The sequence below is a fragment of the Leopardus geoffroyi genome, chromosome C1 (genome assembly GCF_018350155.1).
Source record: "Leopardus geoffroyi isolate Oge1 chromosome C1, O.geoffroyi_Oge1_pat1.0, whole genome shotgun sequence".
NCBI lineage: Eukaryota > Metazoa > Chordata > Mammalia > Carnivora > Felidae > Leopardus > Leopardus geoffroyi.
In genome coordinates, this window is record NC_059328.1 from 36694016 (window position 1) to 36714512 (window position 20497).

A 20497-nucleotide genomic window follows, 5' to 3' on the forward strand; every position below is an offset into this window, starting at 1 on the left:
TTTAATCTCACTTTCCTCCCATCTATTTTTCACTTTGCAGCTAATATATTCTTTTCCCTAATTGAAATCAGTCCATGGCTCCCCAACCTGTAGGTGTAAGCATTCAGGGCTTTTCATGATTTGGCCCTCACCTACTTCTCCAGACTCCTCTACCACCACTTCCCACCTCATACATCATGTTTTAACAAAACTGAATTACTTTCAGTTCTCAAAATACATCAAGTCTTTTAATAACCCTGTGCCTTTTACCTAGGCTGTTCTATCTGCGGTACCCACTAGTAAACCAATCATCCCCTCTTTTGTTTCTATATTTTTCGATTATAAACATAACTTAAAACATTCATTCATATTTAAAACATTCATTCAGGGGCGCCTGGGTGGCGCAGTCGGTTAAGCGTCCGACTTCAGCCAGGTCACGATCTCGCGGTCCGTGAGTTCGAGCCCCGCGTCGGGCTCTGGGCTGATGGCTCAGGGCCTGGAGCCTGTTTCCAATTCTGTGTCTCCCTCTCTCTCTGCCCCTCCCCCGTTCATTCTCTGTCTCTCTCTGTCCCAAAAATAAATAAACGTTGAAAAAAAAATTAAAAAAAAAAAAAAAAACATTCATTCAATCCTGGGCTCCTCTATGTGCCACAGACAGTGCTAGTTACAGGAGATCCAGCAGTTAATTATGGACTCAGCCCTTATCCTGATGGAATTTATAATCTAATGACTAGCCTAAAAACACTAAACAACTGATAATAAATGTGGTTAAGAATTATAAAGGAAGTAATACAGTATATAATGGAAATGTATATTAGATGAAAGCCAGGAGAAAGGGAGTTATCAAGAGAAATACTACATGCATTTGTCTACATCCTTCTTACAGTCTGAACTCCTTAAAGGCAGGGATTATGCTATCTTTATACCAATAACCAGGACAGTAAATAGTAATGTATAGTAATGTGCATTGACTATCTTATAAAGATCACTGCCCTATTAGAGATATCACTGAGGCCAGGTGAATGCAATAATCTTATTGGCCAGGCCTGAATCATGTGCCCATCATTAAAGCCAATGGGTTAGATCAACTCTACTCAAGCCACACTGATTACAAATGGGGAATGAGTGGTTCCAAGAGAAAAATCAGGAAGCTGTTACCTAAATAAGAGGGCAGGAAAGCTAGATAGACAAAAAACAGCAGCCCTTTCCTTAGTGGACATTGTAATTATCTCCTCAAAAGGTATCTTATTCCTTCCCACACTAGTAAGGTATTTATGTGGGACTGACCCCTTCCCCAGCTCCAGGAGTAGGCCATGATTTGACACAGCAGTGGTTCTCAAAGTGTTTGCAGACCAGCCAAATCAGTAAACCTGTTGCAGCTACAAATTCTTAGAACCCAATCCCAAACCAACTAAAACCAGAAACTCTGGGGGTAGGGCCTACCAGTTTGTGTTTTAACAACTTCTCCAGGTGGTTCTGATGCATGCTCAAATTTAAGAGCCACTGGTCTAGACAGAGAAAGCTGTAATTAATAGTTCAGATTTTAAGAGTGATCCTTGGGAACATGGGGATAATCTAATGTCAAGCTCAGGATTTTTGTGTTATATTTGTGGGAACCATCCTTTTTATCCCCCAGAAATTAGGAAACAAGTAATCCCAGCAGCCAAAGGCAGTTATCTTGTCCTGGCAAGGAAGCCTGCCTAAGAAGCTGATAGAGGAGAGAGCCAAGAGAAATGCAGAAAAATAGGACCAAAGCCTGATAGTCTTGATCCAACTATGTCAGGGGCCTTCATTCCCTTAGGACTTTTCAATTACATGAACCTATAAATTCTCTTTGTTTAAACCAATTTCAGTTGGATTTATCATGTAAACTGAAAGTATCCGGATACCCACTACATCAAGTTACACATCTATCCCTAAACACCATAGGGAAAGTAGACTAGGAAATACTGTCAACTGTCTAGCCTCTCTCTATATTAGGGTTGCCAGATTTAGCAAACAAAAATACAGGACACCCAGTTAAATTTGAATTTCAGATAACAACAAACAGTTTTTCAGAAGTATATCACAAATATTGCATGGGACATTACATGTATTTTATCCAGCAACTCTACTCTAAATGCTCATGGTTGATCCCTAGCAACCAAAAAAGTAGCTCTGGTCAGTTTCAGCCAGACAGATGTGATAGCTGCTCTTACAGTTTATGACTAGTAGGAGAAAAGACTACACCCAAGTCCTGAACTAATGGCCTGCAACAGGTTTGAACCACCTGATAGTCCTTTTAAAACTAATCAGACTTCTTTCTAAAAGCCAAAACAGGGGCACCTGGGTGACTCAGTCAGGCATCCAACCCCTGATATCTGCTCAGGTCATGATCTACAGTTCATTTTTCCAGCCCCGCATCAGGCTGCTCTGAGAGTGCAGAGCCTGCTTGGGATTCCCTGTCTCCCTCTCTCTTTGCCCTTCCTTGCTCACCATCTCTCTCTCTCAAAATAAATAAACATTCTTAAAAAGTTAGAATATTACACATGAAAGAACAAATTCTAAAGTAGTATTTTTCAAGCACAAACATTTCCATATGGCATTTCCAAAACAATTCACATACAAATTTTAAATTTTGATTTGTGATTGGGAGCACCTGGGTGGTAGTGGGTTAAGTGTCCAACTCTTGATTTCCACTCAGGTCATGATCTCGGCTCAGGTCATGATCTCACAGTTCGTGGAATCAAGCCCTGCTTCGGGATCTATGCTGACAGTGTGGAGCCTGCTTGGGATTCTCTCTCCCTCTCTCTCTCTCTCTCTCTCTCTCTCTCTCTCTCTCTCTCTCTCTCTCTCTCTGCCCCTCTCCTGCTTGCACATGCACTCTTGCTTTCTGTCTCTCAAAACAAATAAACTTAGAAAAAATGTGTAAAAATAAATTTTGATTTGTGATTGAATTTTCTTCTTAGAAAATTTATACATGAAAACTAAAACAAAAAAAGAAAAAACAATAAATGGCCACCACCTGGGTGGCTGACTCTTGATTTTAGGTCAGGTCATGATCCCAAGGTCATGGGCTTGAGCCCCATATTAGGCTCTGCGTGGAGTATGGAGCCTGCTTAAGATTCTCTCTCGGGGCACCAGGGTGGCTCAGTCGGTTAATCGGCTGACTTCAGCTCATGTCATGATCTGGCAATTCGTGTGTTTGACCCCATGTGGGGCTCTGTGCTGACAGCTCAGAGTCTGGAGCCTGCCTCAGATTCTGTGTCTCCTTCTCTCTCTGCCCCTCCCCACAAATGCTTGCACACTCGCTTTCTCTCTCTCTCTCTCTCTCAAAATTAAAAAAAGATTATCTCTGTCCCTCTGCCCCTCTCCCCCATGTGCATGCTCTCTCCAAAACAAATATAAAAATAAATAAAAACTGTAACAGTAAGTACTTAAGATGACATAGCCACAAGCTCTGGAGGTGTAGCCCTATACCCTTAGACAAGGGTAAACAATTAATCTGGCCCACAAACAGAATGTCCAAGGCTGGATAGTGGTGGATGGTATGACATCATGGTATTGACTTTAGTTTTGCATTGGCTTATGTTCACAGGCCCCAGAGCAGTTTTTATACTGACAAGACACATGTAAAATAGTAGGCTGTGGCGGACTGGACCTAGCCTACTGTCTCTTTTATGAAAAAAATAGTAAGATAACCCTCTTACTTTATACAAACTTACAAAATATTTGCAAAAAACAACAAATATACCATTTATCAGCAATTTGGAAACTGATCCTATAAGGCTACATGGCAGACCTTACCTTTTAATCCCAAATCAAATCCTACACATTCTAAATTTAATTGGTGTAACATACTGGGAAACTTAAATCTACATTTTGCCCAGTGCTATGTAAAACTAGCCGAACAAACTTTCAAAAACTTACTACTTACTTCTAATTCTTCGAAATTTCAAAAATGACTTTTACTCAAAATCATAAAATTTTGCTAACAATATTAAGTATTGTACTTTTTCATTATTCCCTTTGTTAGAATAAATTATAAGTTTGAAGGTCCACGTTGATTAATAAATATTATCAACATTTTAAAACTTAAGCCACAAAATGAAGCTGGTTGGGTCCACAGGTCTAAGACCACAAAATATTTGGGAACAGGGTATTTAAAGAAAAAAATACAAAAGAAATTTGATAGCTTGACTTCAAAAAGCTGATCTTCTTGTTTGGGAGAGACAAAGTATACTCACAAAACAATTAAATGTCTTAACATATGATTTTATGCCAAAACAATAGACCATTGCCCCAGATAATTACAGGATTCAGTGCTAGAATTTCTAGAAGAAGAAAGAAGACTTACAAAAGATCCTGATTTGTAGATTGGAGAGGGATGGACACAATCTAACAGAAGATGCAGCATAAGCAAAAGGTTGGAGATGGGAATAAGCAAAGTGTAGTCAGTGGATAGCAAGGAACTGGGCTAAAAGTAAGAATGAGAATAGATGGGGACACCTGACTAGCTCAGTCAGTAGAGCATGTGACAATCTCAGGGTCATGAGTTTGACGCCCACGTTGAGGGTAGAGTTTACTTAAAAAAATGACAATAGAGGATTAATAATTAAGTTGGAAATGTAAATTGGTGCTAAAGACCATGTATGCCTAGTTTAAGAATATGGCCTCTGCTTAAAAAAATGGATAGCTGCTAATTATGTCAAAAATTATTTCAAAATAACATTTGAGCAGGATTAACCTGAAGAGTTCAGGATAAATTTATGGGGGAGGAGAAGAAGAAATTAAAAATAGAGCAACCAGTTTTAGGAGGTACTGGTTAAGAACCAGGGTGTTAGCAAGACAGACCTGCTCTGCCACTTGCTAGCTGTGAGGCACTTGATTAAGTTATTAAACACATCAGAGTCTCAGTTTCCTGTCTGTAAAGTGGGGTAATAATAGTGCCTATTTCATAAGGTTGTTATGTAGCTAACAGAAATAGTACAGGTAAAAATATTTAACACAGCACTTGGTCTAAAATAATTATTCAACAATATTGAACAAATAATTATTCAACAAATTATTCAACAAAAGTATTACCTTCATTATAAATCATTTCAAATGTGTGGTGATGAGGAACCAGACAAGGGCAACAGAAACTAAAGAAAAAGGATGACTTGGAGTGACATTTCCATAGACTCATGAGATGCCATAATTAGAAAAGGCCCTAGAGAACTCTTCCAAGAACAAAATGGCCCCAGTTTAAATGTCAGGGATGAAGAAAAAAAATGGAGCAAGTCAAAAGGTTTTGACTGCAAGATTATTCAGAGAGGTAGACCTGAAGTAATTACATGTTATCAACATACTTTAAGATACAGGCTACAAGTGGGGTGCCTGGCTGGCTCATTCAGAGGAGTATGTGACCTTTGATCTTGGGGATGTGAGTTTGAGCCCCATGTTGGGTGTAGTGATGACTAAAAAAAATAAACAAACAAACTTAAAAAAAAAAAGACATGTTACAATGAATTGGGTACAGTAGGTGCCAAACACTGTGCTAGATGTTGATATAGTACATCTAATCCCCAGAACAACTCTGAAAAGTAGAGTATTAAAATTCAATTTTTCAAAAGAGCACTGGCATCTTGCTTCTCAATGCTCAAAGAGGTTAAGTTCTAGCCATATAACCTTGGTAATCATAAGACACAGAGCTAGGTTTGGAACCCATATTATGTTTCCAAGCCTGTGTCCTTTCTACTCCACTCGTGCTGCATCCCCTTTAAATCAATAAGATTATACAGTATCACACAGACATACTTGTAATTATTTTTCTACCTACCTTCCTAAATATGGTGACCATAAACATGTCCAATCTTTTCTACATTCTAAGAAAAATATAAAGGTATTCAGCATGAAAACAATGATGAGAATGAATTTAAAAAGCATTATTAAATGGAGAATTACCATATTCTAATGAAATATAAGTAAGTATACTATAAACTATAATATGTTAAATGAAAGGAATGACTAGTCTTTTTCAATAAGAAATTGTAAACAAATTTGGCATGGCTTTTACATCATTTGATCATACTAACATTTGTCCCACACTACAGTATTATTTTAAAAAGGACACTAACCTCCTAAAAGAAATATCTTACCACACAGAGGAGAAGAATTTATATAATATTAGCTCATCAAATATGTTTTCACTCTTACATGGATCCTGAGAAACTTAACAGAAGAAACCCATGGGGGAGGGGAAGGAAAAAAAAAAAAAAAAAGAGGTCAGAGTGGGAGAGAGCCAAAGCATAAGAGACTCTTAAAAACTGAGAACTGAGGGTTGATGGGGGGTGGGAGGGTGGGGAGGGTAGGTGATGGGTATTGAAGAGGGAATCTTTTGGGATGAGCACTGGGTGTTGTATGGAAACCAATTTGACAATAAATTTCATATATTAAAAAAAAATTAACTCATCAAATGTTCAGTTACAGGGAAATACTCAACCACAGAAGTAGAATGACCAACCTGCTAACAGTAAGGACCACATGGTGGCAGGTGACCTATTTATTCAGTGTGTTTCTCAGCAAATATTTTCCCAACCACAGGGCCAGTATGCCAGTTCTCCACCAGAATGTTACTTAATCTACATTTCACCAGGATGAAAATACCAAGTATGCCAGAATAAGCAAGTAAGTTTCCTGAAACAACCTTTTCATCTGACTTCAAAAAAGTCAGAAAATACTTTCCTAGGTTGACCATCAAACTATGTAGTCACAAACTATGTAACTTCTAGACTAGTAGTTCTCAAAGTGCAATCCAAAGACCACTCTGTATCCCCAAGACCCTTTCAGAGGGTCCAAGAGGTCAAAAATATTTTCATAGTAACACTAAAACATTATTTGTCTTTTGCACCCCTCATTCTCTCACATCTGTACAGTGGAGTTTCCCAGAGACTAAGACCTGTGGTATCTCAACAGATTGAATACAGGCAGAGACATGGGAACTTAGAGGTCTTCTATTAAGGCAAACATTAAAGTTATTTGCAAAAAATCAGGGCGCCTGGGTGGCTCAGTCGGTTAAGCATCTGACTTCAACTCAGGTCATGATCTCACAGTTTGTGAGTTCGAGCCCTGCGTTGAGCTCTGTGCTGACAGCTCAGAGCCTGGAGCCTACTTTGTATTCTGTGTCTCCTCCCCTCTCTGCCCCTCCCATGCTCATGCTCTGTCTCTCTCGGTCTCTCAATAATAAATAAACATTTTAAAAAAAATTTTTTTTAAGTTATTTGCAAAAAATGTAAAACAATGCCACTCTTCTTACTTTTTTTTTTATATAGTTATTTTTACATTAAAAGAAGTTAACATGTAATGCTTTTTTAATGAATTAAATTTTTTTAAATTTCTCAGTTTTTGCTAATTTCTCAGTTTTGTTTTACTGTATTATGCTAATACAGTAAATATCAGTAAATAGCTCTTTGAGATCCTCAATAATTTGTAAGAGTATAAAAGGGGTACTGAGACCAAAAAAATATTGAGAACCACTTTCCTAGACCTTCCTATATATACTTTACCAATAAATGCTTTTAATTTTCTAATTACTACTGAAGAGATGTTGCTGCCATACAGATAATTTCAGAAATTCTTCTTGATAAGAACAAAAAAAGTCTACAATCTTTAGCAAAAGAATTCATTTAAATAATAAAATCATTTGTTAGATCTTCCCCCCAAAAAACCAATAACAATGTCAAAACTACAGTGCTAGCTAATACACCACTATCTATAAGCTTTGGATATGAGTTTATGATCAGTTGTATATCTGTAATCTTCCAATAATTCCTATACCAAGACAGGGCTCTTTGAGAAGCCTACCGAGCAACTGTTCTATCACGGAATAATCCTGATTCCCAAATCACAACAGGACTAATCAAGATGCTCATAAGCAATTCTCTGTACCACACGCTTAACATTTCCAAAATAAAAACTTTTGTTTCATCTAAACAGTTCAGTATTTCTATTGCTTCTGAGAAATACATAAAGATTGACATCAAACTCCCATTTGGAGTTTGTCTTACTTACATTGTCAGTAAATTGTAGTAGATATAGCAATCCATGCAGTTATTAGAAACCTTTAGGATGTATGGTAATGGTAGTTTTTGAAAATAGGCTAAAGAAACACCTTTGGAAAATAGTTTTTCAGGCAACTGAAAGCAATAATAGGTAACTTATTATAAACTGCATTTATGGTTTAGTCTAAAATGGAGATGAAAACCATATTTTTAAAACTGTAATATTTGTTACAGTTAAGGGCTCTAAGTCAACAGCTGTCAAAATCAAGTCCTTTAACTCTAGGCTACTGCAATAGCCAAGGAATGCGATGACCAAGGACCTTAAGTAGAAAAGCACTTACAGGCTAGAAAGAAATGGTGCTCCTTAGGTATTTATTAATTCAACACATATTTATTAAATTGTCTATGCTTGCAAGACCCTGAGCAAGCTAAGAAGCTCATAATTTGATGGGAAGACAATTCCACTGGGGCAAGTATACATAAATGCAGAAGCTAGCTACTCCACAGACAGAATGAAAAGTTCTGAGAGGTGCTAGAAAAGAAAGGAAAAGGAAAGGATGTCTTCTAACAGAAGGGATCAGGAAACATACATCCTGGCAAAGAAGGCATATAATGTAGACCCTAAACATATAGAAGATTTCAACAAGTAACCAATGGGAGTGAAAAGCAACACAAGAGGAAAAAGCATACATTCAAGAAACAGCAAGTATAAAATAGCTTCCACAGAACTTGTGATGGACTCCATGAAGAGACCAGACTGGAAAATTAGGTTGGAAGCAAAAAAGACGGATTTATATGACAAGATAAGCAATCTGGGACTCTTTTTAATAGGCAAAGGAAAGCCACTGAAGCATTTTCAAAGTCATTGGAAGATTTACCACTGGGACGCAAATCATCGGATGGTACTTTAATGATACTGTGGATTGAACAAAGTAGAAACAAGAACAGTTAGTACACTATCAGTCCAGTTCAGGGAATAATAAGAGCTTGATCTGGGATAGACGGTAGGAAAATGAAGATACAAGACATGCTGCAACCTACTCACTAATAATTTACTTAGTTTTAAATGTTTCAAAACCTTAATTTACCACACAAAACAAGGCCGGCGTCCACATTATTTCCATTAAAAACCATTCACATCACAGAAAATATTCCAACATACTCAAGTGTGCATCCTTTATAAAAAGCTGTTAGGCATAACCAACCATAATCTACATTAAGGTTACAACATGGGTAATAAAGAAGAGCACATGCATATTTCCAATATTCTGAATAGAATCTCTGTATGCAAAATTTTATCCAAGGATGATCATTTTAAAACTCAAAAGTTTATTTCTATGTAATGCACAAAGTTTGGATCAGAATTTTATATACAACCTTGTAAGACGCACATCACTACATAATTACAATAGTCAACTTTTTTCAAAATCATTTTTGGACAACTCGGCAGATATTTTTCTGAGGCCCATATTTTTCAAACATTAGTGCCTTCTTCATTTTCTCCCCTCCTCCCCACTCACCTCTCCGCCCAACAAATTCCCTTTGTATGTCTGCAAGGCAAGATACTAGGATACAGTATGATTCTGAGGCAGTGTGAATATATAATTCTTATAACAAAAATCTAGAATTATTAACTTTACTTTTTACAAGAGGAACCAATGATGTACTAAATTTCCATTTACATGAATGACAAATGCATCTAATAGAAAGGATGCTTTACCGTTAAGGGGAAACAAAGGGGAAAATACACACAATAGATGGGTGGCAAATCTTACAAACTTTGCAAAACACTGAAAAGCTGCATCTGGATTGCAGTCACAATTACAAAAGCAAATAAAGAAGGCTCCAAAATGAAGGGAAAAGAGAAAAATTCTAAGGAATCATTAAGAGTAAAAAAGGTTGATTTAATATTAGTTTTTATATAGCATCATTCAACACTCTAATTGGAAAAAAAACAAAGGATAATTTACTGCTCACAAGAACACAAGAAATAATTTCTATATACATTCTACAACAGTTATACCTCATTACATTTGCATGGGCTCCAAATCCTTTCAAAGGTTCCAGAAATATACAGTCTTATAATGATTGAGGTTCCCCAATGACACGATTTATATTGTAAGCTTAGCTATGACACATTTTTAAAAGACATAATCAAGTCATCCTAAACAAAAATAAGGACTCACAAAGGCCCTCTACTTATTCAAAATCATTATGTAAAGCACTATCTATAACTGCAAAAAAGGGTTTGAAAATCTGACAATAATGATAAAACGAGGTTAGACTTTAAAGAAAAAAAAATGACCCAACTTTTCCATTTTCTCTTCCTTTTCCTTTCCTACCAGATACACAAAATGTCTGTAAGGGTCTCAGACAAAGCTCTGAACTAAAAATACAGTATATGTATAGTTTACATTATGTGTATTTGAACCTATAACATAGATGTACACATCACATATATTCACACACAAAAAAGAAGGTTCCTCCTTTTTTTGCTCTAAGAATTGAAGTTACATTAAACCCTAGCCCATAAATTAAATTACCATAAATTAAAGAGTAATAAAATACTGCACGCAGATCTCTCTAAGCGACTATATTCCGAGAAGAAAAACCTCAGGCTAAGACCATGACTGAATAAAAACGCCCAATCCCTGAAAATCACTAACCAGCATTTGGTTTCTGTGAGAGAAAAAAAAAAGGGGGGGGGGGTCTTAAAATGAATTATCACATAGGCAACCCAGTTTCAGAAGTTAACGAAGGTAGAACACAACGAATCAAATAAGACGAACGTATGAAACGACAAGCTTTAAAGAATTTCCCTAAAGGGAAAGGCTGACTTCAAGGCTCGGATATAAAGCATCCTATGCAGGTAGAAGATCTTTAAGGGGGGGGGGGGGGGGGGGGAGAAGGACCGGGGGGTGCACAACAAAAACCTGAACGACACGCATAGGCAAAAAGAAGTAAAAGAAATGAGTCTCTCCTCCCACCCCCACTCCAGCCCCCACCCCCACCCTCGCAGGACAATAGGATCGGGGTCCTAACTGCAAACTTTAAACGGGTAAACCAGAAGCAGTTTTACTGCAGCTCTAACTGCAAATCTGCCCCTCATCCCAAACCTAGAGCTCCCAGGAACACTTCTGCCCTGAAAACATTACTAAGGTCTTGTTATATACCAATCAGACCCATCACAAGATTCTTTTTCTCTCCCAAGTACCTGGAGGATCCATTTCAATATAAAATATCAGTTCTGTCGAATAGGGCATCATCACCTCCCTCCAGTCTGCGTCATCGCGGTCCATACTCCACACCGTATTGTACATCGCGCTGTCAGGGGCAGGTCGTCAGGAAATATATAGAAAGCATATATATATATATATTTTTTTTATCTGATATTTAAAAATCTAAAAATATAGATCTATAAAAGTCCCACACGGAAATGCACTTCGGGGTTTCCAACGGCCGGTACAAGTCCAGCCAACTACCGGGACGAGGACGGGGTCCTCCCCCACTTTCCTCTTACAGCACCCAGCAAGATGCCCCCCGAACTTTCAATCTACGGGCTTTCTCTCCTCAGAGAGGTAAAGAGAGGCTTGGGGGGCAGGAGGGCTGAGATGTTAGAAAGCTGCTTCCCAAAAATCCTTTCCACACGGTCGCTCTCCGAAGAGAAAAGCTCCCACTGCCTCCAAATCTTTCCTCGGCAGCCACTTTTGTGTCCTTCGAGGGAGGGAGAACGAAAAGGGGGGGAAAAGAACGCGCTGGGAGAAAGGTGAGGAAGTGACAAAGGAAGGCATAAAAAGGGAGTAGGTATTGCGTTCAAGTTTCGGGGTCCCACTGGTCTGCAGAGAGCGATCCCCTCAGGGGCCGGGACTCGGGCTCCGTTCCAGTCAGGCTCGGAACCGAAGCTGCCGCAGCCTCGGGATGGGGGCCCGTCGGAAAGTCCAGCTAGTTCTGCCCGGCTGGCCGCTCCCGCTGGGCTGCAAGCAAGCCCGCCTGTGCCGGCTCCCCTCACGCTCTGCCCTGACTCCAGCCACTAGAGTTTCATTTTAACGGCGCGGAGGGGGACACCCTCCTCCGCCTCACGCTCCCCCGCTGAGGCGCCACCCAACCGCACCCGGCAGGGGGGACAGGCAACATAACTACTGTTCCTCCCCTCTATTCCGACTCAAAGTACTGGGGATTCCATCAGGTGCCTGAGAAATCGTACAGAAAGCCGTCCTTCATCTCGACTTTCAACTCTCCCCAACGATCTCTGGGCTTTGGCTTCTTAATCATTGATCCTCTCTTCCCCCCAGCCTCAATAAAAATGGTACAGTCCGGGCGCTGGCCGCACGCCAGGAGTCAGTGCCGGGAGCACGCGAGCCAGGCCGGGGGGAAGCTGCGAGAGAAAAGGAGGGGGTAGAAAGAAAGGATAAGGTGCGTGGTGATTGGCTGAGCCGGGTTGCCGGAGCCCGGAGCCTGCGTCTTTTGTCTGCCTTGCTCCAGCGAAGGAGCGGGAGACGGCTGCGCGCCCCAAGTAGGCCAATCAGGATCCAGCCGGCGCTGGCCGGTAAGGCGGCGATTGGTCGAAGCCCAGTTACTAAGCGGGACAAAGGCAGAAGGGGGAAAGAAAAGAAGAGGAGGAAAAAAAAAAAAAAGAAAGAAAGAAAGAAAGAAAGAAAGCGCAAACGGCGGTTACTGACAGGCTGGGCGAGTGCTCAGGGGCTCTGGCTGCCCGGAAACAGGCGGGGCTCCCGCTGAGGCTGGGACGGGCCGGACGAGTTGGAGAGGTGGGGGGGAGGGAGACGGGCTGGCGCAAGACACCTCTGCCCGGAGACTGGCCGAGGAGGAGGGGAGAGGACGGAGAGGGGCGCCTGCTGTCACCTGGAGGGACTTGGGCTCCTCCGGTCCTTAGGAGGTCCCCGGGCAGAATCCCTCCCCACAGACCTCTTCACTGTGCTGGGCAGCCCCCACTCCACGCGATAAGTTGCCATATAAAGAAAAGGTCCCCCAAACCCACTTGCAGAACTGTTACCACTCCGTGAGATGAAATGCCCATGCCCCCCTGTAGCTTTCCCAGGCAGCTACCGGAACCCAATCCCGGCTTCTCCCCTTGAGCGGTTAGGCTTTTCTTAAGGAGGTATTTCGCAGTTCCTCTGCGTTTCCCACGCAAGGACTTTTGAACTCAGAGGTAACTCCCCACACCTGAAATAAAGTGAGGAGCCACAGCAGGCCCCTCAGCTCGAGTGCTCACGGCAGAAAACATGCCTTGAAATTACAGTGCGTCTGTGATTTAAGACAAATCACAGGTGTTAGAATCCCCAGCCAAAAAGGCTTTATTCTGTTTCCCTGACAGACCCCCTTCCACATACACCGAGTCCCTTCCCCAAACTTAAAACTATGATCGACTATGAAAAACTGTGACTATTTCCATGCATTTCAGAGACAGCTAAATAACTTGCTGGGGAACACTGAATAGCCAAAAGCAGATTTGTGTCTCCTAAAGGTTATGCTTGGAATTGCCATCCTGCATACCGTACAATACAGTCTGGGGAGGCCAAAAACTGTTCCATTTCCTCTTTACACAGGAGTAACAAAGCCCATTGTGTTTGGGTTGACAACCCGCTTTAAGCCCTAGCAAAACCTCCTACCCTGAATGGCTCTGCTTATATTGATTCATTCCTGTCGAAAAGTTGCCACGTTTCACCCTCTACCTCCTAAAGTGATTCTGCCTTCCCTAACGGTGCTCTAAGTTGAGACAGTTCCCGGAAGCAGTCAAAATATGTATAGGCTCTGTATAGAGTCTTGGATTAAAAAAAGGCTAGTTAAGACTAAATGGACAAGGTTGAACTGACAAAAGACATCAAGATTCTTACATGCTTTCTTTTTCACATTTCTGAAATCTCAAACATGATTCAGAAGCCAGATCAACTTTGGGGCAGGGCATGTTGTTAATTTGAATGTCCTGAACCATTTCTCTAGGTAGAAGATACTGGAAGATCAACTCTAATTTGTGGCTGGCTTCCCAGCAGTCTCTTTACTTCACCATATCTGGGAGCCAGAAGTACTCACATGTGATAACTCAAAAGGCAGAACAATCAGTCAAGGGCAAGTTGGTTTATTTTTGTTCACGGGTGTCCCTGTGCATTCCCAAACAAAATGAAGGTGAAGAGAGGAAGTGTGGAAAAGATAATGGCTTTCAGATGTCCACAGCAGTTTTTGCCTGGACCATTTTTCATCATTTAGTGGTGGGGTTTCAATTTCTAATATGCAGAGCAATCACCCAGCCTTTCCCACAGCTAAGACTTTGAGAGATGTAGTAAAGCAGCACAGTGTATAATCTGGTCCTCAACACTGGCACACAGAGTAAGGCTTGATTCAACCTTGCCACCTAAAATTATATGCTCCAACTATCCAACAAATAAAGCTTTGAATAGGAGACCTCCAAAAAATAACAGTGATGCAAGAAGCAATGATGAATCAAGGGGAAACACATTTCCTTTGGATGGGCTTGAATCAGTGCCCTGTCATGGTGGGAAGTGCCTGTCATATGATGCTGGCCTTACTTTCCTTCAGTTGAGAAATAAAAGTGAGGTTCTGACTGCATGTCATCAAACCGCCTCAGGCTCTTTGGCAAAGGTAGAGAATGTTAGCTCTGGTGTCCTGGACCGTTTCCATCCTGGAGAATTATATTTGGCCTGGGCGTGGATTAAATTCAGCTCTAAGAGCTCAAACTCCTGGGTCACAACCTGCTACTTTGGGATTTTTTTTCCCCTTTGCCTCCCTCCTTTCTTTTTTTAATTTAAAGTAGTCTTAGATAAATCACAAAATCTGTATGCCTTTATTTATATATAGGAGATTTATATGAAATAGGAGATTGCCTTCAGATTTATACAAGCTTCTTAGCTTATTCTGAAACACTAAGAATGAAAACAAAAATGCCACTTAACTACTTAGAATTAATAGTACCTTTCTGTAACTCCAAATAGATAGGGTGTCCTTCACTTTTCACCCTGGTATGGTCTTGCTATCAAACTGTTCAAATATGCTCCATTTCCCCCTCTTTATTTCAGAGATGGATGAAATATTTCTCTTGTGCACTGAATATAGGGTATGATCTCAGAGCTCTCTGTGCCAGCAGAATCAGCCTGGAACTCAGCCAAAAGTTCTTCGTGATTAAAGGTGCCATCTGAGCACACAATATTTTTTTAAAAGCCTTGCAAAATGGAAACACACTTTTATTATTTTTTTAACGTCACTAGCTTTAACACCAGGACTGACTTGAGCCTTTAGGGAAGGATCACAGGCCTCAATCCCTCTCTTCTTTCCCCCTGCCCTCTCATCATGTTTCTTGGTCAAATGTCTTATGATAAGGCCAAGTCCATACAGCTAAATAAACTCAATAAATGGAGTTCCAAGACAACTCCACAAATCATCAGTTGCAGATTCAAGGACCTCCTGAACCACATGCCTTGTAAGTTGGGATACAGCAAGATTTGATGGTAAAGTTTGCCTTTATTTATTTTTTTTTTTAGCTTATTTTTTGTAATCTCTACACCCTATGTGGGGCTCAAACTCACAACCCTGAGATCAAGAGTTGCGTGCTGTTCCAAGAGAGAGCCAGCCAGGTGCCCAGAAATTTTGGCTTTATAATGCAAACAATGCTAGTGTATCTTCTAGAAAGACCTCTCACTTGAGAATTGATAGTCATCTCTTGAGATGGTAGTGTCTACAATCATGATTTTCCATTTTTTTCAGAATGGTATTCCTTTTACTTGCTTTTGCAATTTTTTACCTCTCTTGTACATCCCAAACTATGTGATGGGGATTAAGGAGTGCGCTTGTGGTGATGTAGGTAAGTGTTGAATCACTATATTGTACACCTGAAACTAATATTACACTGTATGTTAACTAACTGCAATTTAAATAAAACTTTTTTAAAAAAGGAAAGAAAAAAGAAAATCTCTGATACTGTTAATTACATCATCCCAAGGCACTGAAAAATTGTAACATTGGATGAATAAATGGTCTTCATGGAAGTGGCATTCCTCCAGATGCTGCTAAACTCCTGGGCTTAGGGGGCACTGTTAGAGGGCTTCCTCAGACCCCTCAGCACATGATAACGATCTTCTCTGCCTCCCTCACCCTACTTTGGGTCCTCCCACAGGTTTAGGGGTCACAAAAAATCAGATCTCTCTCTCTAGCCTAACATGCTCCCCTCTTTTTGTCATCTGCCCTTCCAGCAACACAGGGGTCACCTGGATGATCCGCATGCTGCTGCCCTAAACTTCCCCTCCGTCAAGGCAACAGCTTTCAGCTCAGCTCTCACCAGGAGAGAGAGAGCAAATGAGATCCAAATGACAGGAACAATAGTCTAGGCTGTTTGACAAGGGCAGGGCACAAACAGGGCAGGCAGCTGGTGAGTTCTGTTACCTCATTTAATCTCCATAACCCTGAGGAAGAGGGTTGTATTTTTATTCTCATTTTACAGATGAGGAAATTGAGACCCAGAGCAGTTAGGGGACTTGTTCAAAGCCACTCAGGTACTTAGTAGCAGAGCCAGTATTAGAGCCCCAGGTCCCAACAGCCAGGTAAGTACCTTTTCCACTGTACCACAGCTTGCCTCTCCTTTTCATTCACTTGGCAAGTGTTAATGGATGCTTCTAAACACTGGGGATACAAAAATGAATAAGACAGAGTGTCTAACATTGAGTCCAGAGCTCACAGAGGAGGGGCCAACAAAGGAATAAATAATTATAGGCATGTAAGGCTATAATAGAGAAATTGACAAAGTGCTATGTGAGCCTCCAAAACAGTGATGATCTCTTCCCACATGCAGGTAATAACATCAAGGAGGTGACATTTGAGCTGTCCCAAACTTATATACACCTGCTTTAAACATTTGGTCTGTTTGTTTCTGTTTTCCAAATCTGTAGCATTAGCTCCAAGCCTGAAAACGTTTCAGTGAAAGCTGACCCAAATATCAGGTCACCAAAGAGTCCCTCATCATCTTTGATCAGATTGCAACAACCTCCTCATAATCTCCCTGTCTTGTCCTCCTCCAGTCCATACTCTGCACAGAATGATGGCTCTAAAAAATCTGAACATACTACTTCCTTGCACAAACCCTGCCGTGATTCCTTTTGCCTATAGGCTAAATTTTGAATCTCTCAGACTGGCATTCAAGGCTTTGATGATCTAGCCCCTGTCTACCTCTTCCATCTCTTCTCACACAGTTCTATCCTGTCACTCCTAAGACTAATCATACTGAAGTACTGAAGTCCTCAGAACAGGAGAAATTTCTCCTCACAAAACACACTCCACTGTCAAGTGGCAAACTCCCACTTCCATGCATCTGATCGTGCAGACTCTGCTTATGCAGCCCCCTGTACCAGCCTCTGCACAGCCCTTGGCACACCATGTTCAAAGTGTCTTTTTCTAGATCTATCTCTCCCCCACCATGAGGGAGATCTTCATGGGTGGAGAATGTGTTCTTGAATCATTAGTGCCAAATATCAGGCCTGGCACACAGTGGGTAGCCAGTGAATGTTCTTTGAGCAAATAAACAAAAATTGTAGAAACTAAACTCTCTGAGAAGTTTCTGGGGCAGTCTAAGTTCAGGTTACCCTGATAATCAGAAAGGATTAGGTCTTCAGTTGATTCCCGTTTATTTAAGAGGACAAAAAGAAAATTTAAAAATTGTACAGTTTTTGGTTACAGAAATCCAAGAGGCAGACAGTGACCCTTCTCTCCTGCTGGCTGCCTCTAGGGTCTTCACCACAGACACTCAGTTCTGCTGCTCTTTTATTTTATCAGCTGTGAATTGTTTGCAAAATTCCAAGCAGCTTGTAGGAAATTCAGGAAAACTCAGCAGCGAGAAGAGAAGCTGGTTTCACTTTCCAACCCAGCTCATTTCTGAAATGTAATACCATATAGGGTTTTTAAAGTATGCTCACTTCCTGTGGCCATGATTTCAATAGTTTGGAACAATTTGCAGTTCGTGCCTCCCTTCTGGAATGTACAATAATTACCCTATAATTCCACAGGTCTCAAATCTAAACGTCTTATATGTTTCATTGTTAGAGGGCAAAATCAGTCTAGTTCCTGTTTTGGACATTTTGGTTTAAAAAATTTTTTTAAATCAACAACTAACAGCATTTTTCTTTGCTTCTATGAACAATAAAGTCACAAGCATCCTCCAGAAGTATTTTATAAAATCGATATGTTAAAACAAGGCCTCCTGCATCCTCCTTGACACATTTACGGGAGCATCATCCTTGAAATCTGAGAAAATGATGCAGCCTCTGGGGCTTAAGGATCACCACTGAGTAAGAAAAGTACAAGTATAGAATGTGAAAGACCTCATCATTTATATCTTCAGCTCTGGGAATTTGAAAAATGATACACCCACAATGAAATTCTTTTCATTCAAGGATAGGGACTACCTTGTGCTCTGCTCATCGTTTGCTTCTTGCAAAGGAGGCACTCAGTGAGGATCACTGTTATTCCCCAAAATCATTCAGGATCGTGTTTCTCCCCTCTTGATGCCAATTTGTGAAATTCTAAATTATGTAATGTTGGGGCTAAGTAAAGGTACCTAAGGTGCTGGGGGTATGTATTCAAAATCAACATCTTTTCTTATTGTAAACAAAAAAAAATGTAATTGGTCATCACATACACCAAGTGTGTAATATGGTAGTTACACTTAAAGTAGATTTATCAAATGTTAAAGATAGAAGGGAAGAACTCTCCAAAATGACAAGCCCTTTCAGTTCAGTTCAACCAGACCCTTCATGGGCTAGACCTTGTGCTGAGTGCTCAGTAAAACACTATTCCTGTCCTTGATGAGCCCACCACTAAGAGGCTCAAGTGAAAAAGCAATAACAGTTTCATTGACCCCTATGCTTTCAAACTGGCTAACTCCCTGAGGCTGTAAGATCAGGGCAAGATAGCATCCTTTATTTACCCTCTCCATCAGGTTTCCTCTCCAACAAGTTCACTCTGTTTCCTAGCCTCTTCCTGACCTCCTGGACTGCTGAGTCTTAACTTCACACTCCTCACTGATTCTGTACTTATAGCATGGACTGCTGGCTTGTGTTCCCTAACCACAACTCAAATCTGTTCCTTGTCTTCTTTTTCAGGACAATGGAGAAATCTGGCCCATTATCCTACCCTAACACAGGGCCTGTGGTTGGTGTTTCTCCTGAGTTCCCCCAGAAATCTGCAAACAAGAACCAGACAATACTATACCCATGAACCACTCTCTCTTTGAAATCTCAACTCTAATGATGCCACTCTCTGACCTTCCTCCACCTCTTTTTTTTTTTTTTCAAGCACAGACATGAGGGAAAATAATTACCATCTAACACCACTGTAGTGAGTTGAACAGTGGCCCCCAAAAATGATATATACAAATCCTAACCCTTCAGAAGCTCTGAATGTGACCTTATTTAGGAAAAGTGTCTTTGCAGATATAAATTAAAGATTTTGAGACAAGGAGCTCCTGGGTGGCTCACTTGGTTGAGCATCAGACTCTTGATTTCGGCTCAGGTGATGATCACACGGTTCATGGGATTGAGCCATGTGTCAGGCTCATGCTGAGTGTGGAGCCAGCTTGAGATTCTCTCTCTAACCCTCTGCCCCTCCCCAGTTGGCTCACACACTCTTTACAATAAAATTAAAAATAAAAAAAGATTTTGAGGGGCACCTGGGTGGCTCAGTCAATTAAGCTTCCAACTTTTGGTTTCAGCTCAGGTCATGATCTCATGATTCATGAGTTCCAGCCTCGCATTGGGCTCTGTGCTGACATTACAGAGGCTGCTTGGGATTTTCTGCCTCCCTCTCTCCCTGACTCCCATGCTCCCACGCCCCTGCACACACTCTCTCTCTGAAAAAAATAATAAATGAACTTTAAAAAATAAAAAATAAATAAAAAAAGATTTTGAGATGAGAGCATCCTGGATTTAGGTGGGCCCTAGATCCAAAGGCAGGTGTCCTTATAATGAAAGGCAGAGGGGGCGCCTGGGTGGCTCAGTCAGTTGAACATCCAACTCTTGATTTCGGCTTGGGTCATGATCTCTCAGTTGGTGGGATCAAGCCCCATGTCGGGCTCTGAGATGCCAGTGGGGAGGCTGCTTGGGATTCTCCCTCTCCCTCTCTGCCCCACCCCTGCATGAGCATACACGCACGTGCTCTCTCTCTCTCAAAATAAATAAATAAACTTAAAAACAAACAAACAAACAAACAAAGGCAGAGGAAGATTTGAGACACAGACACAGAGGGGAAGGCAAGATGAAGACAAAGGCAGAGATTGGAGGGATACATCTACAAGCCAATAAACACCAACAATTGCCTACAATCAGACTTTCAGACTTCTAACTTCCAAAACTGTGAGAGGATATCTGTTGCTTTAAGCCACCTGGTTTGTGGTAACTCATTATGGCTGCCCTAGGAAACTAATACACCCACCATAATTTAATTTTTTAAAACATTTTAATATCAAGATGTAGGGAGAATATAAT

At 40.8% G+C, this 20497-nt stretch overlaps 1 protein-coding gene and 1 long non-coding RNA gene across 3 annotated transcripts in view; one reads left to right on the plus strand and one right to left on the minus strand.

Annotated features, from left to right (window-relative positions):
- The window catches only part of LOC123597809 (phosphatidylinositol 3-kinase regulatory subunit gamma), a 130982-nt gene extending 118930 nt beyond the window's left edge, over positions 1 to 12052 (minus strand). The window contains exon 1 of the mRNA XM_045477196.1: positions 11215 to 12052. Coding sequence (XP_045333152.1) covers positions 11215 to 11320 — 106 coding nt within the window. The 5' untranslated portion in view covers positions 11321 to 12052. The remainder of the gene's footprint in view (positions 1 to 11214) is intronic.
- Positions 12053 to 12331: 279 nt separating this feature from the next.
- Positions 12332 to 19475, plus strand: LOC123597813. 2 transcript variants are annotated; one of them, XR_006712267.1, is made up of 4 exons: positions 12332 to 12546; positions 15735 to 15831; positions 16468 to 16567; positions 19118 to 19475. It is a non-coding gene; the product is annotated as an uncharacterized LOC123597813 (long non-coding RNA). The 2 variants fall into 2 exon arrangements; XR_006712268.1 differs by lacking the exon at positions 16468 to 16567 and having other exon boundaries at positions 12337 to 12546.
- Positions 19476 to 20497: the final 1022 nt, after the last annotated feature.